The sequence below is a fragment of the Globicephala melas genome, chromosome 10, assembly GCF_963455315.2.
Source record: "Globicephala melas chromosome 10, mGloMel1.2, whole genome shotgun sequence".
Classification (NCBI taxonomy): domain Eukaryota; kingdom Metazoa; phylum Chordata; class Mammalia; order Artiodactyla; family Delphinidae; genus Globicephala; species Globicephala melas.
In genome coordinates, this window is record NC_083323.1 from 3,021,041 (window position 1) to 3,048,978 (window position 27,938).

Consider the following 27,938-nt stretch of genomic DNA (forward strand, 5'->3'; position numbering starts at 1 on the left):
TGGGCCCAAACCTCAGGATCTGCGAGAGCTTCCCTCCCAGGAGAGAGGAGTGTCAGGCTGGGTGAGACCCTCAGAGACAGAGAACGACCGAGAGGCAGCCCTGACTGCAGAGACCCCTCCTCCACACACAGCCCGCCCCCGCGGCCTAGGCGCCCGCAGGGTTCTCTCCCCGCCGTCCCCGTGGCGCCCTTGGGCCTGGCGCTTGCACAGGGCCCAGCTGAGGGCAGACCCACGAGAAACATCTGCTGGACCAGGGCTGCGTGAGGGGCAGGGTTCACTGAGCGCCTGCGCTTCCTGCCACGGCCTGCCACGGGACACGTGCTGAGGCTGACCGCCGGGGAGCACCCGAGGCATGAGCGGAAGCCTCAGAAACAAGCCCCTGGGTCCGGTTTACAGGACAGGAGGCGACCGCGCCCACGGTCCACCTCCTTCCGCCTGTCCGCACCCGGGTCTGACCAACACCCCTCAACCCGCTGGGTTCCCTGCCCCCGGGTGCCCAGAGCCCCCTCCCTGCCCCCGTGGCTGCACCACGTGCGGCCCAGGAGCCCTGTAGGCTGGGGTGTCACCCCTGCTCGCCCGCACAGGCCTGGACTGTCAGTGAGCACAGTTCCAAAGCGCCCACCCTGGCTTTCTCCTCAACTGCCCGAGCCCCACCCACACCTGCAGCCCTGGACCCCCTCTCCCCCTCCTGTTCTCCCTGCCCCAGCTCTAACCCCCTTCCAAGGGGCACAGACCACCGCTTCCAGAGGAATCTCTCGCACATGCTTGGTCTGGCACACAGCAAGCACTCGATAAATGTTTGCAAAACAAGTGAAAAAGCAAAGAAAGAGAGCGGGCGATAGCGCACTGGGGACATGGGCTCCTGGGAAGATGGGCTCCTTTCCGTGCAGTGAGATCCAGCTCTGTCCTGGGGGCAGCAGAGGAAGGCAGGGACTCCACCCTGTTCCGCAGACCCCGTGAGGGATGGGACGTGGTCGTTTTCCCTTCCCTGCTACCTCCTGGCATCACACACAGTGCCTGAGACACGGAAAACGCTCGATAAATACTGATCAAATGAACGGATAAGCCAACCAATGGCCCCTGCAAGAGGCTCCTGGCTTCACCAGAAACGCAGCCCCCCAGCCCCCCACTTCAAGCCTTCAGGGTGTGGCCCCTGAGCACCGGCCTCCCCTGGTTCCAGCTCCCCATGCCTCCCCATCCCCTCCCTCGCCCAAGGGCTCAGCCTGCTGGTTCCTGGGGAGCTGGCTCACCTCGGCCTTGACTCCTGCTGGCCCTGCCTCTGCTGCGTGCCCCAGGCCACGTGACTCCTCATCTCCCTCTCCGGAGGAGCCCTGACACCCCCTTCGAGATGCCACAGAAGCATCCCACCTTCTCCAAGAAGCCCTGTCTGGCACTGCGTGAGTCTGCACTGCCCTGGAACGGCCCCCTCTTTCTTGGTGCCCCCACTTTGGAAGGACAGGGTCTGCTCATTGACCCCAACGCCCTTTTTTTTTTTTTTAACTCAGCCGTCAACGCAAGCCTAAGAGAGTCAGAACTGCCCCACTCATCTCTGTCCTTTCCCCCCCACCTCTCACCCACCGCCACCACGTGCAGACCCTGGGAGTGAAGGCCTCCCCCCAGTACGTGTGCCCTCGGCACTTACACTGCTGCCCTCCTCTCGCCCACAGTGCCCGCCTGCATCCCATACATCCCACAGTCTGTGGTCCCCAGAGCAAACCCTGCTGCACCCCTGACCAAACCCAAGCACCCCAACCCACTGTGGTGGACTAGTGTCTAATTCCCCTCTGCTTCCGGGCAAAGGGCCCCTGTAATCAGTGGTGGTTAAGCGAATAAATGTGCGTGAGCAGGCTGGACTTTCTGTCACCTGCATCCGCAGCACTCCTGGTCACAGGCTCTCCCCACCTCCCCCCATCCCTTCAGATCAGCCAAGTGGAGCCTGTGCTATCTCCTCTTCTGCCCCTCTGTCCACTGAGTCCCAGCTGGCCCTTCTTCCAGGTCAATCCCTGGGCAGCACATGAGGGGACCTAAACCATGACCCGCAGAGGCTGAGAACGAAAGGAAAGAGGACAGGACAACGTAATTCACGGAGGACTTTCCACCAGGTGCAGCACACCCTTAACAAAGACAAAACCGCAACAGAGGCTCTTAAAGGTATTTTCATCCAAACTTCCTGTACATTTGGAAAACGGGATACAAACGCTTAAAATAAAAAACACCAAACAACAAAAACATAAGCAATTGCAGTAGGTCTAATTTTAATTGCAAGAGAATATTTAGTCAATAAATATTCACCATTCAGAGCTGCATCTGCAATTAGGATTACGAGGTACTAAGCTGCAAATTTATCAAGACTCATTAGCGAGAAAGAGTCTTAAATACTGAAAGTCAGACGCAATTTAGAGTAAACTCTTAGGGGTCCTTAGTAACTTAGCTCCAAAAATAATACAAAAAGGAAAGGGGAAGAAAGCTGTCAATAAACTATTCTGAAATTCTCAGCAGGGCCGAGCTCGCTTCTGACACGGACTCAGGTGAAGCACCAGCACCCGAGCTTCCCCAGAAGCCTCCACGACCGGCAGCTCAGCACTAGGGGCGAGCAAGCCACAACTCCAGCCTCCATCACACAGACACAAACTGTTTCTAATGTCGTGGTTACTAACATTTAAAAAAAAATCCTCAAACATATTTCCCTGTTTGGACCCTCAGAGTTGAAATAATTTTCTATGCTGGAACTTTTCTACACCACAGGTTTGGAAATACCACAAAGATTTAAAAACCAAGAAAATCAGAGAAAAAGAATACAGCTGTCATAAATTATGACTTATCCTCATTTTCTGCCAGCCTTGTCAAACCAAGCTTGAAATTAAGCAAAGGATGGGAAATGCCATCTTGGCCCCGGCAAAGGCCCAGATCACCGCGGCACAGACAGGGCACGTGACAGGGCCGGGAGCCTGGCCAGGCCAGGGGAGCCCGTCCTCGCGGGAGGAAGAGGCGTGGGCAGGTAGGCCCGGGGGGACTCACCGAGAGCAGCTTCCACGTGATGGCACGGACGGGCTTCGGGATCCCGGACCAGCTCAACTTCCGCAATTCTTCTGTTGACAGAAAAGAGACAGGAACAGGGTTACAAACAGCAAGCAAACCTTCCACTGTGTGGTAACGTCCTCCACCAGTTACTAGGGGGCAAAGAGCCCCGGACATGAAACCACACTGAACCTAAATGATAAAAATTCCAGATACTGACTGTTCTCAACAGACGAGAGAAGTTTCCACTCTATTCAAGCAAAGCTAAACGTGACCTGTTTACATTTAAATCTTAGCACGTGTTTGCTAAACACACCCCAGTGATCCTGGAGCCACCGAGACAGGTGAGGTCCAGAGGACTCGGCTTCCTTCCACCCCTCCTTCCTTCCCACCCTCTTCCTTCCTTCTCTCTCTCTCTCTCTCACTCCCTCCCCCTCCCAACTTCACATCTTTCTTTCATCCCATGTCACTCTCACCACTTACTGTTTAAGAAGACCTACTGTGAGGTGTTTTTCCCAGGACTGGTTTTGAAAGACATTCCTTCACGGAGATACGCTTGTGTCTACACAGCACTGATAAGGATGTAGCGTATTACACACACCAAGGACAATCAAGTTTAAAGAGTACAAGTCACTGCTGCCCTAACGAACACCTATGGGGGCGGGGGGGGGTGTCACAGAGGGGCGGGGCTGGCAGGGGCAGAGGAGCCTGGACGAAGGGCAGGATGGGGCACAGCCTGGGCCGGGGGGGGTGGGACAAGGATAAGGGCCCCTGAATTCTGTCTGACCTGGGTCTCCTCCAGTGTCTCCATCACATGCCCTGAACGGCTAGAGAACACATTTCAATTTGTAGATAGATAACACTCAATGCCACAGAAACTGAAGTAATTATTTCTTTCCTTTAAGTTAGGAATCCACCATTAGGTCCTCCACCTAACAGCTCAGAGCTAATGATTAATACTAGGAATAAAAGAAATGATTAAAGAGAAGACTTTGGTAATATAATCAACAAAATACAAAGTCCTGGCATCTAATCTTTTTCCAATTACTAAAGTCTAAGTAAAACAAGTACAGAATAATTGGGCAACGTTACCAGCGATAACTTGCATTTTACGGCAATCTCAGAAAATATCAAATCTTCCCCAGTTCCCTAAGGATGTTATGAAAAGCAGGAACACCAATAACGCAATGTTTACCAATCATGTTCCCAGGGCCCCTCTGACTGCATGAGCCTGGCTTTCTGATGATCGTTTATGAAGAAAGCCGAGAGAAATCTCAGTCGTTAATGTTCTCTCTCTTCATGAAAGAAACTCATAAAAATGGTACCTTAAATAGACAGCATGAGACACAGTTCTGACGTTGTGTGAGCTCGGGTGTTTAAAAGAAGCTTTTTCATATATATTATTCGATCCTCCAAACAGCTTGAGTTCATTAGGGCCTCAATCCTACAAGGTGAATGAGGAACAGTCTCAGAGAGGTTAGGTGACTTGGCCGTGGCGGCACAGGAACCAAGTGACCTTCACGTCCCGGAGTCCTTCCCCACGATTAACTTCCATTACTAAGAAAGCTTCTTGGAACACAGACAAGATCGAAATCTTAGATCAAAACACAACTGGATATCCAAAGAACAGCAGACACCAGTAGGATTTACTCCAGGAATGAAAGGATGGTTCCGCATCAGGAAATCTTATAACTTTATTATGGTGTTGGAATGGGTGGATGGGAGAAGTAACAGGACTGCTCTGACAGATGTCAGGTGTGGACTTTCACCCCGGGGCCCATTCGCCCCTTCCACCTTTCCAGGAGAATCCTGGTTATGCAAAGTGACCACCCCCGGCAGCCCAGGGGAGGCTGAACCCGCCTGCCTCACTCTAAACTTAGACCGGGTTGGCTGGTTTGGAGCTAAGCCACGCCCTCACCGGTGACTGATCCGGCAATGGGCCTGGGACCCTATGTGAACCACTGAGAAGAGAGAGCAAATTAGCTGGGGGCTTCTGAGAAAGCTCCTCCTGGCTCTTGGGAAATGTGTCGGAGGTAACCCTCTCTTGCCTCCTCTGAATGTTGCTCGGGTCAGAGGTCAGGCTGGGGACTGCGAGAGCCACCTAGAATCCAACCAGCCTGAGGACGAAGCCAGCAGAGAGGCCGGCAGCACCAGGAGACAGGCAGGAACCAGGGTTCTGAGTCCAGCAAGACGGGCAGATGCAAGGGACAAAAATCAATAGCTTGTCACCACTGACAAAAGAAATAGATAGAAAACTGGGCAGGCACAACCTTAACAAGAAATACACAACACCATATGAAGAAAACTATAGGGGTTTTACTTAAAGACATAAAGAAACAGAGGAAAACACTGAGCTCGATGACTGACATCAACAAGTATTTAAGGAACACATCCACGGGGCCAGGCACAAGGCCAGCGGTAGGGGAATTACTCAAGTGACCACCACACAGCCCCCAGGAGCAGGGAACTCACCTCCCACTCCAAGGTCATGGCAAATGTAAGATCACGACTGGATAAAGTGCTTAAAAGATGAGGTGAACAGCACAGTGAAGCCCTCAGTGGGAAGGTGTACCCAGTTAGGGAGGTCTCCTTGAGGACATGAGAACCGAACTAAGACCTAGAGACGCGGAGAGATCACCTGAGAGAAGAGGGGGCCCGAAGCGGAATATTCTGGGCCCAGCGAACAGCTTATGCAAAGCCTTGACCACAGTGGAAAAAGGATCAGAGGGGCCAGTGGCCCCAAAGAGCCCACTTAAGGGGCTACTTAGGAAGCCCAAGGCAGAGGTGACGGTGGCTAGGATGGTGACAGTGAGAGAAGGGCAGTGACCAAAGAGAAACTTAGGAGATAAAAACAAGAAGACACAGAAGACTGGATCTAAGACTCAAAATCACAATGCTGTCAACTGTCCATCTTTAAATTCAAAGCAAAGCCAATCCAAATTCCAACAGGATAGACTGCATGTGAGTTTCAGGATAGACGGAAACGTAATTAGCTGACCTGAAGTTCATCTGGAGGAGCAAATGCATAAGAGCAGCCAATAAAATTTCCAGAAAGAATAACGTAAAAGAATTTGCATTAACGGATAAGAAAATGTATACTAGGACTACAGTAATTAAGACATAAGGATTCTACGAGCAAAGCTAAAATGAAGAGAGAGAGAAGTGTAACAGAATAAGTGGTTCACATCAAACCTGTATTTAGTTGTGATAAAAAGAGCATTTCAAATCAAGGGGCCCACCAACTAATGACGTCCCAACAATATAGTATCTATTATCAGAGAAGTAATTTAGAACATATATCTTACCACACAAAAACGTATTTCCAGATGATTAAAGACCCAAAGATGTAAATGCAACATGTGTATAAAGGAATGATTTTTAAAATACAAGAAAATATAAGAGAATATCTTGCTGTCTGTGGGATGGGAAAAAGGTCTTCCGAAGCAAGACACAAATCTCAGAAACTATAAATAAAAAGCTTAACAAATTAACTATATAAAAGTTTAAAATGACCGTACAGTGAAAGAAACTACGTTAAAAAAAACAAATGACAGATCCGAAAACTACACATGCAACATAAAATATTAAAAGGTTAACATCACTAATATGTAAAGAACACATAAAAAAGTAAGAGTGATCAATCTACAGAAAAATGGAAAATTCACAGGAGACAGAAATGGCTAATAAATGTACAAAACTAGGCACGTAACCTTAATGGTGATCAAAGAACAAACTACATTATTAAAACAAGACACTTGTCAAAAGTTAGAATCTTAAATAATGCCCAATATTGATGAGATTCTGGGTAAACAGCCACTCTCTTATAGTTTGGTAAGAGTGTATATTGATATAATTTTTTTGTTGGTCAAATTTTAATGGTGTATAATGTTTGAGCAGCAACTTCACTTGAAGAAACCTATTCGACAAGGATGTCTGCAAAGGTACCCAAGGATTATACACAAGGGTGTTAGCATCTGAGTACAATCATAATGGAAAATTAGAAACAAAGTGTCTATTAATAGAGAGATGATTAAAAACCCTGTTACATCCCCACTGGACGACAATGTTGCCATGGAAAAGAATGGGTATCGTTTTGTGGGTGGATATAGAATAAACTTCTCTAAATTATGAAAAGAGAACAACAGAGAAGAGAATGTAGCCGCACTGAGTATTTCTGCCAGCACACACAGGAATCGAGAAGCACAGCCAGACTTGGGGAGGGGTTCAGGGAGCGGGCTCAAGGATGCTGAGACCTACCTTTCATTGTCTACCCTGCTGTGTTTCTACAAAGTTCCTGTCCATCTCCACCTTTACCTCCAACTTTTCAAAATCCACCCAGCCTTCCAGGCCCAGCTCAGCCTCTTCCAGACCTAGGACACCTTCCTGACGACTCCAGCCCTCACTCACTTCCCTCTTCTGTGAGTGCCACCTGGAGCCCAGAGCCCGGAGCCCGCCCACCTTCAGGGCCACGCCAGGAGCATCAGTCTCACCTCCTAGAGGGGGCTTATGAGTTCCTGGAGGTCAGACCCCATGATTCTCCTGCTTGTCTGTCCTGAGGCAGTGCCTTGCGATTGCTTGGCAGTAAGTACTGGAGAGATGCAAGACCAATTCCTCCCTCCAGCCCTTCAGAGGTGTTTCTTTTTTCTTTTTTTTTTTTTGGTGGGGGGGGGGCAGGTGTCACATTTTTAATTGAAGTGTAATTTATACACAATAAAAGAATGAATATAGCCCCCCAACAAGACTGAGAACACTCCTCTCACCCTCTTCTAGTACCTCCTTGCCCCCCACTCCGAGCTAACCCCTTTCTGGTATCTATCACCATAGATTAGCTCTGCCTGTCCTTAAAATTCACGTAAATACTACACACGGGATGCCCTCGTTTGTGTCCTACCTCTCTGCTCATAATGTGTCTGTCAGAGTCATGCGTGTAGCGGTAGTTCCTTCTTTACAAGCAGGGACAGTATTCTTTGCTATGAATATATCACCACCTGTTTAGGTATCCACCTGCTCACAGGTGCCTGGGTTATTTACAAGCTTTCCTCCGTGAAAAAGCTGCTATGCACGTTCCTGTGGGTACCTGCTTTATGGGTGGATGTTTCCAATTCTATCAGGCAAATATGAAGCAGCAGAACTGCTGGGTCACAGGACAGATACACCTTTAACCTTATTTAAAAAAACTGCCATGTGGTTCTCCGAAGTGGTTGAACCATTTTACACTTTCCACCATTAATGCAGGAAAGTTTTCACTGCTCCAGTCCTGGTCAAAATTTAGTGTTACGTCGGTCTTTAATTTTCATCATTCTACTAAATGTTAAATGGTATCTCATTACAGTTTTAATTAGCCATTCTGTGATGAGTAATGATGTTGCACGTTGAACCGATTTTCACGTGCTTTCTGGCCATTTTTATACCTTTTATGAAGTTTATATTGAAATCTTTTACCCATCTTTTTATTGGGTTGCTCATAATAATTTTATTATTGATCCATGGGTCTGTTTCTAATGATTGATTTTTCTTCTGGTTCTAGGTCATATTTTCCTATTTCCTTGCATGCCTGGGTTTTTGGTTTTGTTTTTGAATGCCAGATGTGCCAGTTATCAATTTATTCCCTCTCTGATCATGGAACTGGGTCTTATAAATATTTCTCCTTGGTCAGCTGGCATGCCGCTCTCCTTTTCAGCAGAGGGTGAAGGAAGGACCATCGAGGAGCAAGGGCTGCTCTGGTCCAGGTTCTCCAGGCTCCTGCAGAGGGTGGTCCCCAGCTCCCTTGAGCTCTCGCCTCCCCCGAGCAGGCTTTCTCCCGCACTTAGGCCCTGCGGAGCGTGTTTTCTCCAGCACGCGGGCCCTGAGCACACAGGGTTTCTCCCACGTTCAGCTACTGGCCAGAGCGACTTCCCAGTCCCGGTACCGGCAGCAAGTGATGGCCAGCAACAGCCCACAGCTGACGCCTGCGTGAGCTCTGGTGGTTGTTTGACTGACTGCTTTCTGGGGACTCTTTCCCTGCCTCATGGAATCTCACCCCACCCGTGAGAAGATCAGCACTCGGCCAAGGACTTGGAGGGACGCTGTGCCGACACCTGGGCTCTACGTCTAGCTATTCTCTCCTGTCCAGCACTCTGCTCCACACGCTCTGTCTCGGCCTCTGGGAACCCCCTTTCCTGAGTCCTCAACTCGGCAAGACCGCCAGGTTCAGCTGCGCTGCAGCCTGCAAGCTGCCTCCAGCTGTAAACAGGAGCAAGTGGAAAGCTCGCCTTGCTGTTCCCCTTCGTCAGGGACACAGTCCTGCATCACCTGTTCCACAAGGTCCCAAGGCAGCTATTTCAAGTACTGGGGGCAGTTTTCCAGTTGTTACAACAGGGGAGCAATTCCTTTGACAGCTAGTCCTCCACGGGTTGAAGCAAAAGTCAACTTACTAACATATTTTAAAGACATCTTTGTCTAGTCATCAGGAATATTGGTCTCTAGTTTCTGTTTCTTACAATGCCTTTGTAAGGTTTCAGTATCGGGGCTACGCCACCTTAATATGAGCTGAGACGTGTGTTCTCCTCTCTCTTCTGAAATGAAAGACTTTCTGGAGAATCAGTATTATTTCCTCCTGAGATAGGGTTCACTGGAAAAGCCATCTGACCCTGACACTTTCCTCATGTGAAGGTTTTTTAATTACAAATTTACGTTTTAAACTGATATAAGAGTTTCCAGTTGCCTCTTGCATCTGTTTTGTTAGGCCATGTTTCTCAAGGAATATGTCCATTTCATGTACATTCTTGAATTTATTGGCATAAAGTTGTCATCAGTATCCACTTATTTTTTAGTGTCTGTAGGGTCTGTAGTGATGTTTCCTCTTTCATATCTGACACTGGTAATTCGTGTTTTCTCTCTTTTTCCATTGGTCAAGTCTAACTACAAGTTTTTATTGATCTTTTCAAAAAACAAATTTTAGATTTTCTTGATTCTTGCTCTTGTTTGTACATTTTTCAGTTTACTGATTTCCACCTTTATGTTATTTCCCTTCTTTTATTTTGGTTTTGTTTAATTCCCTCCTCTTTTCCTAGCTTCTTTTTTTTTTCTTCTTTTTTTCTCTTCTCCCCCTTCCTCCCACCCCACCCTCCTCCTAGCTTCTTAAGGTAGAAGCTTTGATCATTGATTTGAACCTTTATTCTTTTCTAACATAGGCATTTAAAGGTATAAACTTCCCTCCAAGCATTGTTTTAGTTGTATCGTATACATTTTTATATGTATGGTCATTATCATTCAGTTTGAAACGTTTTCTAATTTTCCCTGTGATTTCTTTGATCCATGAGTTATTTAGAAGTATGTGGATAAATTTCCAAGTATTTGAGGATTTCCTGGGTATCACAGTAGACTGCTTTCTGATTTAAGGATTTGGTCAGATGAACTTGGTGTTATTTCAGTCCTTTGAAATTATCACCACCTGTTTTGGCAGCGCATGTGGTCTACTTGGTGAATGTGCCATACGTCCTCGCAAAGAACGTGCATCTTCAGCTGGTGGGTGTGGTATCTACACACCAGGGAGATGCAGCTGGGGGACTCCACTATTCATACTGCCTTTACTGATTTTTATATCTACCCATCCTGTCAATGACTCAGGAAGGGGTGTTAAAGTTTCTGCCTACGATTGGAAATTGGTCTGTTTCTTTCTTTATTCTTGTCACTGTTTGCCTCATGCATCATGAAGCTGTGGTATTAGGTACACACACACTTAGGAAAGGTACCTCTACTTAACGAGTCGAAGCTCTTATCGTTATAAAACATCCCTCTTGGTCTTAATAAAACTCTTTGTCTTGATGTTTATTTCTTCTGGTATTATTATAAGCAAATTAGTCTTCTTATGATTAGCGCTTCCCTGGCATATCTTTTTCCACCTTTCATTTCAACTGCCTGAGTCTTAACGTTTACAGTGTGGTTTTGGCTTTTCTTTCAGCTCTCTGTCCCCATACTTCTTAGAATCAGACTGCAAAATCACTAGCTGTCTAAGACAGAACGCTAAAATGTAAGAAATACTTTAATAAGCAGAAAATGAATGAGAAACAAATAGCATTTTTTCTACAATAGTGCATCTGCTTTCTAAAAAATAAAATTTGGAAACATTTTTATGAAAACAACACCAATATCACAACTCCATACTCACCTGTACTTTGAGTCTTTCCTTCTCAATAAAATTCCCACCTGGGAAATTGACATTGCAAACAGTCCATGACGAAAGGAAGCAGACAGGTATAGAGCAACAGATGCTAGTTGTGGATTCAATGGACCTGGGGTTCAAGGCCCAGCGTGGCCAACGAGGATCCGTATGACCTTGGTCAGTACTCTTAATCTCTCCTGAGCCCCAGTTTCTGCCTCTAAAACTTACAGCAAGATAAAAATACCTTCCTTGCTTAAATCACAGAATTTCTGTAAGAGACAATACGTGAGAAAGCATTGTGACATACTATACAAATGCAAGAACGCGATTCTGTTACGCTTACTGATGTAATTATTTGGCTGGTTGGGCTGTGAACCCAAACCATGCAGCCACTGGGACTCATTCGTTCTAACTGGATGTAAAATATCACATTTGAGACTGAACCAGAAATCTGTCACAAAAGGGTGTATGCAAGGAACTCCTATTATAAGTACCTTTTTTTTTTTTCTGAAAAGCCAGGGATAACAGAAAAATCAACCCATAATTTAAGCTATTTTTTTCTAATACTCATTTCTTTTAAACTGGCTTTAATTCTTATTTTTTAAAACTCTGGCAGTACTGAAATCTGGGACAACAATAAGAAATGCATGTATACTACAATCACCTAGGCTCTTGCTGGAATCTAGTCCGGAGCTGAGCTGTCACCAGCATCAGAAGGCCCTGCAGAACAAGCACGTCTCTTGCTCCTGAAAGCCGCGGCTCGGGAGGGTCTCATAAATCAGCCATCTGGCCAGAGCTTATTGAGCACCCCTTTGTGTAAGCTGCCCTTGGGGCCAAAGCCACTTCCACACTCGGCCTGCTCCGAGTCCATCACACACGGTGATTTACCCAGTCTGTGAACACCGATCGACTCTCAAGGGGCCTCGGAGGTTACGATTAGACCCAGTTCCTACCCTCCAGTGGCTCACTGGAAGGAGGGAGGGAAAGTCTAACAGTGCAAGTGTTCAGGGATGCTGCGCAAGAAAGGTGTGCAGGTGATGCGGGACCCCGGAGGAGAGGTGGGCTCCTCCCTGAAGAAGGGGGACACGGGGAAGCTTCCCAGTGAGCTGCTCCTTGAGAGGCACCTTGAAGCCAACTCAAAACCTGGAAGATTCATCTCTGCCCCCACCCTCGACCTCATCAACACAACAGGAAAGGAACAATGTCATAAACAAGAACGAGGGCATCAAGGAGGAGACGAGAGCAGACAAGAAATGTCAACAAAAATCTGGAAGATGGAACGGCAGAGTGGTGAAGAGACTCAAACCTGCCGCCTGAGAAGGGGAGGCCCACCCATGGCAGAGAACTCCAGAGGCCCAGCGGCAGCTGAACGCAGGCGGACCACTTCCAAGGCACGGGGGGCAGCCAGACCCCCGGAGCCACGCAGGAGTCCCCACCTCCCGCACAGAGAAACAACTCTAGGGTAAAGCAGAAATCACACACGGCAGGTACCGGTGGCTCAGTCCCGAACCCGAGTTCCAGCCGCAGGAGCACGATGGATCCCCATTTCCCAAACACTGTGACATGCGCTACACTGAGAGGGTGGGGAACGAGAAGAGGGAAGGGAACCATGAGAGGTAACCTGTCTGCGTCCAGAGGAAGATGGCAATAAATACAGCTAGACTGTAAAAACCTGCAGAATTTGCAGAGTGTTTAGAAACAGAAAGGCAAGTCTATAGTTCCTCATACCAAGACAGAGAGTGACAGCCCGCGGGGATGGGATGCAGGGGGAGGAAGGCTGGGGGCCGAGGACTGCTGCTGCCAGTCTTGTATTACCGCTTCGTTTTTCAGACCAGGTGCATGGGTTGCTTTGATAGAAAGAAAACTAACTGAGTAAGGTGTATGCCAAGGGGCCCAGAGCACTGCAGCTGGAGGAAGCCACCCACCCAAAAGCACGGTGGAGTGGACTATAGAGCAACTTCACAGAACTGTACGGAGCTCAGCACGATGCACGCACCCAGGGGGAGGGTGTGGGGGGTGCCAGTGAGAAAGCAGGCTGGAGAGGGAAGCAGGGCCGGGATCATACAGGGAAGGCTGGGACAGCGTGCCACCACCTGGGTTTACACTCAGCGGAGCTGAGGGGCCGGCGGGGGCGGGGGAGAGGGGCGGGGAGTGTTAAGCAAAGACTGCGAAGGTGTTGTGACCGATGTGGGTTTCCTAAGCAGAAGCACCGGTATTTGGAGTGAACGCCGCAGGGCTTGCTGGGTGACTAGGGAGCTAGAGGAAGAGCACAGTGACCCCTTCCAGATGTGAGAGGCACCGCAGCCAGCGGACCAGCCAAAGGATGAGCCCGGATCCAGCTGCCCCTGCGTCCTGCTCACCGCCCAGTCACCCCATGGCCACCCCACACCCGGTGCGCCAGGCTTTGCGCTGGAACGGAAGCGGGAATCCACCAGGCTGGTGCACCCTGCAGCACCCGCTTTGGAACACCGCTGCACCCCACGAGGAACCCCCAAACGGGGGGATGGCTGCCCCTGGAAGCAGCTCACGGCCACCCCACCACCCTCAGGCTTTCAAAGTCAAGTAGGTAACTTTCCAGGAAAGCCTGCTTCTCTTCTCAGGTGAAAATACGGAGAAATTGAAAACTTCCTAGCCACCGACACGTCAATGATGTGTCATACGGTGGCCGTCGCCACTCTGTGTGAGGGGAAGCCTGGACGGGAGAGGAAGAAGTGCGGCAGGCCTGAGAAAGACGCCTGTCCCGTTCCTGCCTGGCCCTTGGCAAATTGGAACAAGGCTTCCCTTCCACAGACAGAGCTAGGAGGGTGATGGAGCTGAAGGATCCTTCTGGAAGGTGTTTCTGCAGGACCCTGGGGCCCAAGCTGCAGTCGGGGACGGTGAGCGCTGCACTCCCTGAGCCCTCAGGAGCAGCTTCAGTCCGTCTGGCATCTGAGGAGGAGACGAGCGGCAGGGACGCCCCGCTGCTCGGCAGCTCTTCTCAGTGTTCCGGGATTTTCATCCCGACGACCCTTAACTGCTGCAATGCACATAATAAAGTTTCGCAAAATAACCTCTCTAGCTATAACTTTTTCTTTTATCTAAAGGGTTTTCCCCCAGACAGGGAAGGCGCGTGCATTTAGAGACATCAGAACCGGCAGAAACGGACAAACGCTCCTCTTGGGGACACAGAGCTGAGCCCAGGGAGAGGGGAATACAGGGAGGAGAGGCAGCCAGGGCTCAGGACCTGAGGCGAGTCCTGCACAGTCTAGATGCCAGGTCAGGAAAGGCTCTGCACAGCGAGGCCACTTGAAAGGTGGGGTGAGGTCCAGGAGACAGACAGACAGACAGAGGGAAAGGCCTTCCCCACGGGGAGCATCTGAACCAAGGACTGCGGGCTGGGGGCAGCAGGGTCCAGGGGAGGCCCTAAAAGAAAACCTGGAGGGACATAGTCAGGGCCGACCACATGAAGGACAGCAATGCTTTTATTTATTTTTTTAATCTATTTTATTTTATTTATTTATTTTTGGCCGCGTTGGGTCTTCATTGCAGTGTGCAGGCTTCTCATTGCAGTGGCTTTTCTTGTTGCGGAGCATAGGCTCTAGGCATGCAGCTTCAGTAGTTGTGGCTCACGGGCTCTAGCGTGCAGGCTCAGTAGTTGTGGCACACGGGCTTAGTTGCTCCGTGGCACGTGGGATCTTCCCAGACCAGGGCTCGAACCTGTGTCCCCTGCACTGGCAGTCAGATTCTTAACCACTGCGCCAACAGGGAAGTCCAGCAATGCTTTTATTTTGCATAAAATTACCTAACCTGACTTATGGGGTTGTAACTAACTCCCAACCAGGATAGGAATCGCAGGCGGAGGGGCAGATACAGATTCCTGGGCCTTGAGTGGGTTCTGAGCGGGGAGGTCTCCCCTCCGCTCCTGACCACAGAGCAGGGACACCCCCCAGCAGGAGCCGTGCCTGAGGCTGCGACTTCACCAGAAAGGATTTAATGACCACACAAGAGAAGCTGGACCACCCGCTCCCACAGTCCTGAGAGTCCTGAAAAAGGGGGAGAGGGCCACCCCCGCCGCCAGAGTTTCCCGCCATTTCCTTTGCTCCCAGACATAAAGACCTGAAGCCACTGGCAAGAAAACACATGGCGAGGCCTTCCGAGCTCCGGACTCTGCCTGCCTCGCTGCATTTCACAACCCAGAAAGAGAAATGTTTTGAAAAGAATGAAAAGACCGAGATGCGTTTTATCGTAGAAACTGTGCTACAATTAACTGCTAAGTCATTCTACATGAGATCAACCACATTCCTAAAAATTAAGTTTATCACCTGCTTTCAAATGTCCCTCCAACAAAAAGAGCTGCTCACAACAGCTGCTCACAACGCCCCCACACGGGAAACCAAGACTCACACCCCCCTTCCCCTTGTACCACGCACTGTAACCCCAGTTACCGCCACACACACCATTCATGCGCTTTACAAACAGCCAAATAACGCACCTCCTGTTCGCTGCTTAACTCACAGGTGCTCTAGGAAATCCCTCCCTCGCACCACTTTACAACGAATCTCCAGGAAGCACTGTATTCACTAGATGAAGCTGGCCATGTCATCAGCAGAAAGGACACGCAGGACCATGCGTATTCGAACCACAAAGGAAGCTGGCAATCTTATTTTTTTCCTTGTCATTTGTTTTTGTTTTGCTTGATTTTGCTAGTTTTAACACAGTTACTTGGTCGTATCACAAGCAGGAGTCTTCTTTCCTCTTCCTTTCCTTTTCCTTTTTTTTAATTATAATTTACCTCCATGAATATACCCGATTTGTTCACAGAGGGGAAAACAAATCCTATTAAAACAGAAGTCACTTTGTCAGCAATGACAGGAAAACAGCTCTACCCTCCATGGTAGGTGTCCTGCTTCTCCTCGGCCCTCCCATCTGGAAAGTTCGAGGCCACCTCCACCCGGCCCCTACCAGCTGCCACAGGAAACAGCCCAACCAGCCAAAGCCAGCTTCCCTGCTGACCCCTCTGTTCAGCCTGGTCCTCGTGGCAATCAACTAGAAAACAATGGGCAGTATCAAGAGCCTTGGATGTCAATGATAAAAGGACAAATAACCCAGTTAAAAATAGGCCAAAGGATCTTAACAGATATGTCTTCAAAGCAGAGATACAAATGGCCAATAAGCACATGAAAAGATGCTCAAAATCATTAGCCACCAGGGAAATCGAAAGCATAACCAGGTGCCACTTCACACCCACTCGGATGCCTAGAATAAACAATGTAGAAAAACTGGAGCTTCTGTGATAACCTATATAAGAAAAAAGTCTAAGAAAGAATGAATATGTGTATATGTATAACTGAACCACTTCGCTGTACACCTGAAGCTAACACAACGCTGTCAAGCAACTATCCTCCAATAAAATTAAAATTAAGAAAAAAGAGAAAAGACAAACTGGAGCCCTCATCTAACGCTGCGGGGATGTAAAGTGCTGCAGCCCCTTTGGAAAACAGGCTGGCAGTTCCTCGAACAGTTAGACAGAGTTGCCATGCAACTCAGCAACTCCACTCCTAGGTATTTCACCCAGATGAAAACATACCCACATAAACACACGTACGTACACGAGTGTTCATGGCAGCGTTACTTATAACAGCCAGAAAGTGGAAACACTCCAAATATCCATCAGCTGATGAATGGCTAAATAACATGTGGCCCATCCATTCAATGGAAGATTATCTGGCCCAGAAATGACCCAAGGATAGACGCTACAGCATAGACGAAGCTTGGAAACATTTCACTAAGTGAAAGAAGCCGTTCTCAAAAGACCACACAGTGTACGACTCCATTGTGTGAAATGTCCAGAACAGGCAAATCCACAGAGCTTGAAGATTAACGCACGCCTAGGGCTGAGGGGAGGGAGGCTGCAGGATGGGCAGTGGCCGCTTAACAGGCCCAGGGTTTCTCTTTGAGCTCTGAAATGTACTAGTGACAGCTACACAACCCTACAAACATACTAAAAACCACAGAGTTGGACACTTAAATGGTGAATTGTATGGTATGTGGATTATATCTCAGTAAAGACGTTTTCCAAAAGTCCTGGATAAGGAATTTTTTAAAGGCTATATGACCCTAACTGCCTTCTAAGGCGGGAAGATCCAGGCAAGGGGGGCCCTTTGTTTCACGGAACATAACAATGGACCTTGGTGTGCAGAGTTTTGATCAGAGCTGAGGAGGCTGAATGGTGCTGCACGGGGGAAGGAGGGGCTTGGATTTGGAAGGGCCCCCCACCCCCGAGATAACAGGATGGTGCGGAGCGATGAGAGCCCTCCCAGGGACCCCCAACCTTCATTGCAGCAGCTAAGAACCCGGCAAAGGCCCGCTCAGCTGGATGTGCTGCTCCGGCGTGTTCGTGGCTGGAGAGGCCCGCAGATGGACCCAAGACCAAGGCACCCACTCTGAGGACGCCACGACCCGGAGACGCCCAGGGAGCCCTGCGCGTGCGCCCGGGCAGCCACGGGAGCCCAGGAAACGCTTCATCCTGCACCGCGCACGCAGGGCTGAGGGCAGGTTTCCGACTCGATGTCGTGGAGACAGACGCCCCGGCCCACGGCCAGCCTCGCTGAGAATGCTCGCGCCCCTGAGCCGGCCATTGCGCTTCCGGGAATGCGTCCGGAAGAAGCATGCCGAAATGTAAACAAATACGTATGCACACAGGTGGTCGCTGTGGCGTTATGCGTGTGTTAAGAGAAAAGATCTGATCTCAACATCTAGTAACAGGGCACTGACTAAATGAGAGTTACATCCATTCCCTACTGACAGGAAATCAAGAAGCACACCCACAGTGCTCTGGGGAAAACTCTGGTGTTTCAAAGCCCACAGCAGGGAAAGCGCCGTGCACTCTTCTGCCTGTCCTGTGACCAGCCCTCCACCCACACCCCAGCCCTTGACAGAGAACCCCAGTCATTTGCCCGTCACTTCACAAGGTCTAATTACACTGTTTTCCCTTCAATACCATTGATCCCACAGCCAACGCTGCGTGGCATTTAATTAAAGGAAAGGCTACTGCTATTTCATGTGAAATATCTAAACCCTTTCAAACAAATTACAAGCTTGAGCTTCTCTGCTTTGCTTTCCAGGACTCGATGAAGACGGACCCTCAGTCTCCTATGATTTCTGCAGTAAGAAATATACGTACAGGACTTCCCTGGTGCTGCAGTGGTTAAGAATCCACCTGCCAATGCGGGGGACACGGGTTCGAGCCCTGGTCCGGGAAGATCCCACATGCCACGGGGCAACTAAGCCCGTGCGCCACAATTACTGAGCCTGTGCTCTAGAGCCCGTGAGCCACAACTACTGAGCCCACATGCCACAACTACTGAAGCCCGCGTGCCTAGAGCCCGTGCTCCACAACAGGAGAAGCCACCGCAATGAAAAGCCCGTGCACCGCAACGAAGAGTAGCCCCCGCTCGCCACAACTAGAGAAAGCCCGCGCATGTGGCAACGAAGACCCAATGCAGCCAAAAGTAAGTAAATAAATAAATAAATTTAGGAAGGAAGGAAGAAAGGGAGGAAAGAAATATACGTACACATACAGCAGGCCTGAGCTGCACACCTTCTGGGATTATCAGTGTTTGCTGATAACAGTCCCTGGCAGCCGGCTACTCACTTCATAACAGGCAAAGTCTGTTAAGGGGTCAACAAGTACAGCCGTTCTGACGCTATGATGTCTGAGTATCAATGGGGGCAGCCACACAACAGCCCCGAAGAGAGCTTTCTGCCACAGCCGTGCGTCTGGTTAGGACCCTGAGGTCATCACGACCTCTTCCGGTCCCTGCTCTCCTGCACTTGCTCAGCACCCATCACTCTGGAGAAGCCCCCAAGACCAAACACCCCCCGGGAAGTGCAGAGCAGAGAGGAACCATCTCCCAGCTCTCCTGAGGGACCCCCTCCCCCACTGTGACCCCGAAGGCCAGCAAGCACGCTGCTAGATGCCACATGTGACTGAGGAACCCAGCAGACAGGAAGCTGGCTGGAAGGCTACAGAGAGCCTTGTCAGAGATAAGCTCAATTAATTTTAGATAAGTGTGCAATGTAATTACAAAGGCAAAGCAACATAATCCCACAGTCCCCTGCATATCATTTCACATGTAAACACAGAGGAGGAAGGCTCAGTGGCAATGAGAGGAAAACCCAGGGACAGTTAAGAACTGACCGTTTCTGTTCCTGGCTACAGGTCCACACCCACGTGGCACAGCCAGGCTTGCTTCATCGTCCCGGAGCCACCAGGGTGCTTTCGGCTGGAACACCACCCATCCTTGGTGTCTCCCCAGCAGTCCACTGTCGTCCACAGAACGGCTTCCCTGGCTCCCAGCCTGCCCCGCCACTTCCACCCCACCAAAGCGATCACCCCCTTCGCTCTCCGAGTGCACACTTCTGTTGGTGCCAACACAAGCTGTTTCTGGTTCCAGGTCTGTCTGTGCCCTGACCAGGGGCTCCCCGAGGACAGGGACTGTGTCTTACATATCCCTGTACCCCTAACTCCTGGCATCATGGCTGCACAGACAAGGTGCTAAAGCGGTAACTGACAATATGAAACCCTACACCTGCCAAGGGAGATGGGCAGGAAATAAGGGCTCTGGGCAAGTCTAAAGAGCCGTGGCTGTGGGCCCGTCACCGTTCACACACTGGAACCCATGCTCTTCATAACGCACAGGTAGGGTGGCCGTATGATACACTGTGTAGACACCTGGGGGCACAATTAATACTAATGCCAAGACAACAGGGTAAACCAGCACCTGGGCCTGTGATCAACCTGTACCCAAGGGCACTGCCGTGGGCACTCTGTGTGGCAGAAGGATGAGAAGGTATCCTGGGACACTGAGATCAAAGAAAATATGCAGAAAGACACATTCCAGACAAGGAAGAATATGTGAACTACTGTTCACTGTTATTACTTAACTATCACAATAGTTACTACACTGCTATCTGTTGTGCCACCACATTATTTATACTTTAGTGTATACTTTAATCATCACCATTCACAAGTATTAGATAAAGATTAACAATCAACAGTTCAGGATCGGTAGGTTCCTATGCCTAGAGGGAGCAGAAGGTTGAACAAGTAATTAAGAGTCTGATTACGAAGGGCATTACATACCAGGAGTCTGATATTTGTCCTGGAAGCAGCAGGGAGCTGTTAGAGCTGAGGAGAAAGCTGTGTTGCAGTCTGATTCACCTGCTAGTACACGGAACGTGTTATAGGGGAAGAGAGACACAAAGAGACTAGTTGGAAGCTCCTTCAATGGATGAGCAGAAATAATAAAGGTCTGAACCAGGGCAGGACCATCAAAGACAGAAAGGAAAGAAGGAAGGAAACAACACAAGAACATTTTGAAAGAACAAGAACACATAGGCTTCAGCAATAACTAGATATCAAGACAGAGAGGCAAAGATTTGACAATGACCCCCAGATCTTACCCTGAGTAAAAGAGATAATCACAGAGTTACAACTGTGATTTAAACAGGAAGTGGAGAGGGGTAGTTAGCCTAGCGGAGGAGGAGAGGAGAAATGGGACAAGCATCAGGAGAGCAGTCATGTACAACAAACCCACAGCTAACACCATACTCAATGGTGGAAAGCTGAAAGCACTTCCTCTAAGATCAGGAACAAGACAGGAATGCCCACTCTCGTCACTTTTATTCAACACAGTACTGGAAGTCCTAGCCACAGCAATCAGAGAAGAAAAAGAAATAAAAGGAATTCAAATTGGAAAGGAAGAAGTAACTGCCACTGTTTGCAGATGACATGATACTACACATAGAAAATCCTAAAATCACCACTGGAAAACTGCTAGAGCTCATCAATGAATTCAGTAAAGTTGCAGGATACAAAATTAATATACAGAAATCTACCACACTTCTATACACTAAAACAGACTATCAGAAAGAGAAATTAAGGAAGCAATCCCACTTACTGTCGCATCAAAATAAAATACCTACGAATAAACCTACCTAAGGAGGCAAAACACCTGTATTCAGAAAGCTGTAAGACGCTGATGAAAAAAACTGAAGATGACACAAACAGACAGAAAGGTATACTGTGTTCTTGGATTGGAAGAATTAATATCATTAAAATGATCATACTACCCAAAGCAATCTACAGATTCAATGCAATCCCTATCAAAATATCAATGACATTTTTCACAGACGTATATCAAATAATTTTAAAATTTGTATGGAAACACAAAAGACCCCGAATAGCCAAAGCAATCTTGAGAAAGAAGAACAGAGCTGGAGGAATCACCCTCCCTAACTTCAGACTATACTACAAAGCTACAGTAATCAAACCAGTATGGTACTGGCACAAAAACAGACACATAGATCAATGGAACAGAATAAAGAGCCCAGAAATGAACCCACACACTTATGGTCAATTAATCTGTGACAAAGGAGGCAAGAATATACAGTGGAGAAAAGACAGTCTCTTCAATAAGTGGTTCTGGGAAAGCTGGACAGCTACAGGTAAAAGAATGAAATTAGAACATTCTCTAACACCACATACAAAAATAAATTCAAAATGGATTAAAGACCTAAATATAAGAACGAACCATAAAACTCCTAGAGGAAAAACATAGGCAGAACACCTTTTGACGTAAATCATAACCGTATTTTTTGGTCTGTCTCCTAAAGCAAAGAAAACAAAAGCAAAAATAAACAAAGGGACCTATTAAACTTAAAAGCTTGTTTGTGCACAGGGACTTCCCTGGTGGCACCGTGGTTAAGAATCTGCCTGCCAATGTAGGGGACACGGTTCGAGCCCTGGTCCGGGAAGATCCCACATGCCGCGGAGCAACTAAGCCCGTGCGCCACAACTACTGAGCCTGCGCTCCACAGCCTGTGAGCCACAATGACTGAGCCCACGTGCCACAACTACTGAAGCCCATGTGCCTAGAGCCCATGCTCTGCAACAAGAGAAGCCACTGCAATAAGAAGCCCGCGCACTGCAACAAAGAGTAGCCCCCGCTCGCTGCAACTAGAGAGAGCCCAGTGCAGCAACAAAGACCCAACGCAGCCAATAATTAATTAATTAATTAAAAGAAGGAATTATTAAAAAAAAAAAAGCTGTGCACAGCAAAGGAAGCCATCAACAAAACAAAAAGACGAGCCACTGAATGGGAGAAAATATTTGCAAATGATATGACTGATAAGGGATTAATACCCAACATATATAAACAGCTCATACAACTCAACTCCAAAAAACAAAAAATCCGATTAAAAAATGGGCAGAAGAGCTGAACAGACACTTTTCCAAAGAGGAAATGCAGACAGCCAACAAGCACATGAAGAGTTGCTCAACATCGCTAATCATCAGGGAACTGCAAATCAAAACCACAGTTAGATATCACCTCAAACCTGTCAGAATGGCTATCACCAAAAACAAGAACACAAATAACAAATGTTAGCAAGGATGTGGAGAAAACGGAACGCTCATGCACTGCTGATGGAAATGTAAATTGGTACCAGCCACTGTAGAAAACAGTACAGAGGGTCCTCAAAACATTAAAAAGAGAACCACCATACAATCCAGCAATTCCTTTTGGGCCTTTTTCCCAAAAAAAAAAAAAAAACACGCTAATTCAGAAAGATATATGCACCCCTATCCCCCTATGTTCACAGCAGCACTATTTACAACAGCCAAGATATGGAAGAAACCTAAGTGCCCATCAACAGATGACTGGATAAAGAAGATGTGATACATATATACAGTGGATTACTATTCAGCCATAAAACAAAAGAATGAAATCTTGCCATTTGCAACAACATGGATGGACCTAGAGATTATCATACTAAGTGAAGTAAGTCAGACAGAGAAATACGAATACCATATGATATCACTTACATGTGGAATCTAAAAAATACAACAAACTAGTGAATATAACAGAAAAGAAGCAGACCCACAGATATAGAGAACAAACTAGTGGTTACCAGTGGGAGAGGAAAGGGGGGAGGGGCACTATATGGGGAGGGGAGTAGGAAGTACAAACCATCAGGTATAAAATAAGCTACAAGGGTATCTTATACAACACAGAGAATATGGCCAATATTTTATAATAACTATAAATGGAGTATAACCTTTAAAAATTGTGAATCACTATATTGTACACCTGTAACTTAATATAATATTGTATTATCAACTATATTTCAATTAAAAAAAGAAGGGGGGGGTGGAGAGAGAACCAGGCTGTGCCAGCATTCGTCCCCATGGAACAGCTTCTCACCCTGAGGGGCAATTCTTGTCCCCATTTTACACATGAGGGGATGATACTCAGCTGCCTGACTCTAAACCAAAATTCGTGGTCTTTCTACCACACCTTACACGTTTAAGATGGAGAAAGACCAAGTATGCCGCAGTGGGCATCTCTACAAGACACTGGGACTGGGGACGGAAGCTCAGGAGAATGAAAACCAGGAGGATGTGAATCAAGCCAGGGAGAACTACAAGAGAGAGGTGGGAGACTTCGATGACGCACGGTGGTCACCAAATCAAGGTGGGCAGAGCAGAAGCGAGTCAGGGGGACCTTCAGAGATGGTGGGGGAGGGTCACAGAAATCCCGGGAGAAAAGCTTTTCCAGGTGCAAGATGCTTCAGGTCAAAACAAAGACTGCAAAGCCATCGCTCAGGCAGGAAAAGGACAGGACAGGCCTGCTTTCCAGACCTGCCCGGCCCCCAGCTGCTCCCAGCCCACCGAGCAGACCTCTCCATGCACCGGTGTGCCTCTGGGGCCCAGTCCACAGCACGTGCTCCAGAAGCACACGCTGGAACAGGGACCTCTCCTCGTGAGGCTCCCGCTTCCACCCACAACACGGGAAACCGAACTCACTCCTCAGCTCCTGGTCAGCTCTCAAGCACCACTGGGCAAATGGGACATCTCTGGTGAGCTCCAAAAGACCAGTTTCAGCAGAGTGGGGAGTGAAATCCAGATTTCAGGCAAAGGGCACTTAGAGGACACTCTGCGTCTCCAGCCATACCTGGAGGCAGCCGCAAGCGAAACCCACAAGCCCCAAATGAGGTGTGGCAACCCGCCAGCTAGAGGAAATGTCCTGGCGGAGGTCAAAGCCAGGCACGTGGTACAGTCACAGACCAAGGCACAAAGACCCCCAATGAAAGGAACTGACGTTTTTCCAATGTTCAAAAAGTCTTATGCCCGAACTTCCATGTGACGCTGATTAGCACATTTCTGCAAGCAGGTGTCTAAATACCTCTCTCACCCGCTCTCAGCATTGCTGAGATTCTGCTCAGACCCTAGAGGCACCTTGCCTTCGTCTGCTCAGGTTGCTAGAACAACAATACCAGAGACTGTGGGTTTCTAAACAACAGACATTTATTTCTCACAGTTCTGGAGGCTGGAAGTCCGAGATCAAGGCACCGGCAGGTTCGGTAGCCGGTGAGGACCCCTTCCTGGTTCCTAGTTGTCTTCTTGCTGTGCTCGCACATGGGGGAGGGGCAAGGGAGCTCCCTGGGGTGTCTTTTACAAGAGCACTGATCCCATTCCTAAGGTCTGCACCACTGTGACCTAATCACCTCTCAAAGGTGATCTCCTCACATCAACACCTTGAGAATTAAGGCTCAACATGTGAATTTGGGAGACACAAGCATTCAGTCTATAGCAGACCTGTAACATCCCTGCCCACCAGAAGCAGCTTAGAAACGTGACCAGGGCTGCGGATGGGGTGCAGATGGAGCGTGAAAAAAAAAATCAATGAACTGAGAGAGAGATAAGGACAAAGGTGGAAAGAGGGAAAAGAAGTCTGAAAAGACAAAAGGATGCTTAACAAGGGGCAAGTCATTCCCTTCCAGCCTCTGGCTTTCTTCAGACATGTGCCTGCTATGCTCTTGGCCTTAAAGGCCCTTCAGAATTCTGCCCAGGGGCTTCCCTGGTGGCGCAGTGGTTGAGAATCTGCCTGCCAACGCAGGGGACACGGGTTCGAGCCGTGGTCTGGAGCGGAGCGGCTGGGCCTGTGCGCCACAGCTACTGAGCCTGCGCGTCTGGAGCCTGTGCTCCGCAACAAGAGAGGCCGCGATAGTGAGAGGCCCGCGCACCACGATGAAGAGTGGCCCCCGCTCGCCGCAACTAGAGAAAGCCCTCGCACAGAAACGAAGACCCAACACAGCCATGAATGAATGAATGAATGAATGAATAAACAGATAGATAGATAGATAGATAGAATTCCGCCCACAGCCAGGTAGCGCTGCCAGGGAAGCGGGTTCCCCACAGGAGCAGCGCTGAGGGCCCTGGTGCCAGGCAAACAGTCTCCAAGTCCAGCGGGGCCTCCGGGCCCCAGAGCCAGGCCAAGAACAAGCCCCCCAGCCTTTCACCCGGAGTGTCATCTCCGGCCACAGCCTCGCCCCCCAGCCGAGAAAACAAGGACACACGCCACTGAGGCTCAGAAGAATGTAGCAAAGGCTCCAGCACACACAGGGCAATCCAGAGGCCTCCTGACTCTGCCGAGCCTCGAAGAAATGGGCCAGGACGACGCACCTGAATCGCGTCGACAGACCGAAGGCGGCATCCCGGACGAGGGTCTGTCTGGCTCCCTGGGGGCCTGGGAAGCCAGGCGGGCGCCCGAGGGGATGCGCAGGGGGTGAGGTGCCCTCTCCGCTGGATCTCTCTCGCCCACTCCGAGCAGGACAGGCCGCCCTCAGTCCGCACTGAGCGCAGGCCACTGCAAGGCCCACGGCTCCCCCTGGTAAGAGAGAGCTTAGCGCCCTGACAACCTGAGCCGAACAGCTGGCCGTGGCCTCGGGGGCAGGAAGAAGGAAGAGGGCTGCCGGGCTGCCACCACAGCGCCCACGAAGCACCCTCCAGGCCAGCATGCCCAAGAAGAAGCCTCCCGGCCTCAGCAAATGCCAAAGGCACGACAAAGCGTGGACCCTGCGAAGGCCGCCACTGGGCCACGGCCACGCCGCTCAATGCAACCGCTTCACCGGCGCACACGGAGCGCAGAAAGACGGTGCTGAGAGCCTCGAGCCCGGCAGCTGGCCCTCCGTCCCCCACCGCCACCGACCTGAGCACCTTGGAAGTCCCATCCCCAGTCCTTCCCCGTCGGCATCTCTTCCTGCTGGAGACGAGCTGTGGGATCCCAACCCCCGCACTGAATCCCGACGGCACACGGGACCTGGGGAGCGCTCGCTGGTCTGCCTGCACTGGGTCCTTATGAGGTGGAACAGTGCAGAACCAGGAACATGGATTGCATACATCCGGGGTCGGTGCTGCCTTCAACCAGCGAAGGCCCTCCTGCCAGGCCGGCCCCAGCAGGCCCTCTCCCCCCGGAAGGGGTCGGTGGCAGGAGCTCTGTGACCTGCAGAGTGACACCTGCCCCTCCCCAAGTTCCAATCAGTGAGATGAAAACGTCAGCTGTCCAGCTGGCACCTCCTGACCGTCAGACACTTTTCCTCACCCCTAACAGACTGTCACCCCTGCCAGGGCAGAGCCCCTCTGCCTCCCCTCACAGACAGCCCGCAGCAAACGCCAACAGGTACATTTCAAACTGTTGGTTTTTTTATTTTGAGACATAATTCACATACCCTAAAATTTAAAGCGTACAAGTCGGTGCGTCCTAGCACGTTCACAGAGTTGGGTGACCAGCACCACCATCTAATTCCAGAACATTTTCGTCACCCCACAAACAAACACATTCCCATCAGCAGTCACTGCCCATCGCCCCTGCCCCCAGCTCCTGGCAGCCACCACTCTACCACTGTCCCTGTGGGTCTGCCTGTCCTGGACATTTCATGTCAATGTGGCCTTTTATGACTGGCATCTTTCACTGAGCAGAATGTTTTCAAGGTTCACCCATACTGTGGCCTGTGTCAGGACTTCACTCCTTTGTATGGCTGGATAATGGTTCATCGTACGGATAGACGATGTTTCATGTATTCGTTCATCACTTGATGGACATCTGGGTTGTTTCCACGTTTTGGCGACTATAAATAACGCTGCTATGCATAGTCACATGTAAGTTTTTGTGTGGACATAAGTTTTCAATTCTCCTGAGTATATACACACCTAGGGGTGTACCTGCTGGGTCACGTGGTAGCTCTAAGTTAAATTATTTGAGAAACTGTCAGACTGTTCCCCAAAGCGGCTGCACCGTTTTCCATTCCCAGCCACAGCGCATAAGGCTCTGACTTGTCCACATCCTCGTCAGCACCTGTTAGCGTCTTTTTTATTAGAGCCATCCTAGTGGGTGTGACGGGTACAGTTTTTGAATGGGATAATGGTTATTTCTCAAACTCTTGGGTCTGGTTTTATCCCTCCCCAGAAGGGCTCTGCACACTATATTTCTACTGTGAATTTCACACATATACACACACACAGAGTCACCAGGCTGGCATCAGCCCTGACACACGTAGCCCACAACGCTGCCGGTGGGCAAAACACTCAACGGTGCACCCCGAAAGCAACCACAGTGCTGGCCCACTTGACCCCGGCAGCACAGGCAGCCCGTCTCCCGAGAGGGCGGGAAGGGGTCCCGCGCCGTCCTCAGCCCGGTGTTCACGCCTGCGCCATCCCTGCGAGCTCCAGGAGAGCAGGGGCTCCGGGCCGCCCGCCGCGCACAAGGCCCGCCACACAGCAGGCACACAGAACAGCTGCGAGAACCCCAACGGGGGAAGGAGGGCGGCAGCTGTTCCCCAGGGAGCAGCCAGGGCTGAGCTGAAGTAGCGTCACCGGCTGTCACTTACCTGAGCTCGTCCAAACTCATCCGGCTGCACGCGTGAGTAAAAAGAATAACTTAAAGGAAGACGGAGC

At 49.5% G+C, this 27,938-nt stretch overlaps 1 protein-coding gene across 5 annotated transcripts in view; it reads right to left on the bottom strand.

Annotated features, from left to right (window-relative positions):
- Positions 1-27,938, bottom strand: part of TBC1D22A (TBC1 domain family member 22A) — a 385,336-nt gene that overhangs the window by 285,998 nt on the left and 71,400 nt on the right. For all 5 annotated transcript variants that reach the window (XM_060306130.1, XM_060306125.1, XM_060306128.2 and 2 more), the window contains exon 5: positions 3,019-3,089. In XM_060306130.1, the coding sequence (XP_060162113.1) occupies positions 3,019-3,089 (71 nt within the window). The remainder of the gene's footprint in view (positions 1-3,018; positions 3,090-27,938) is intronic.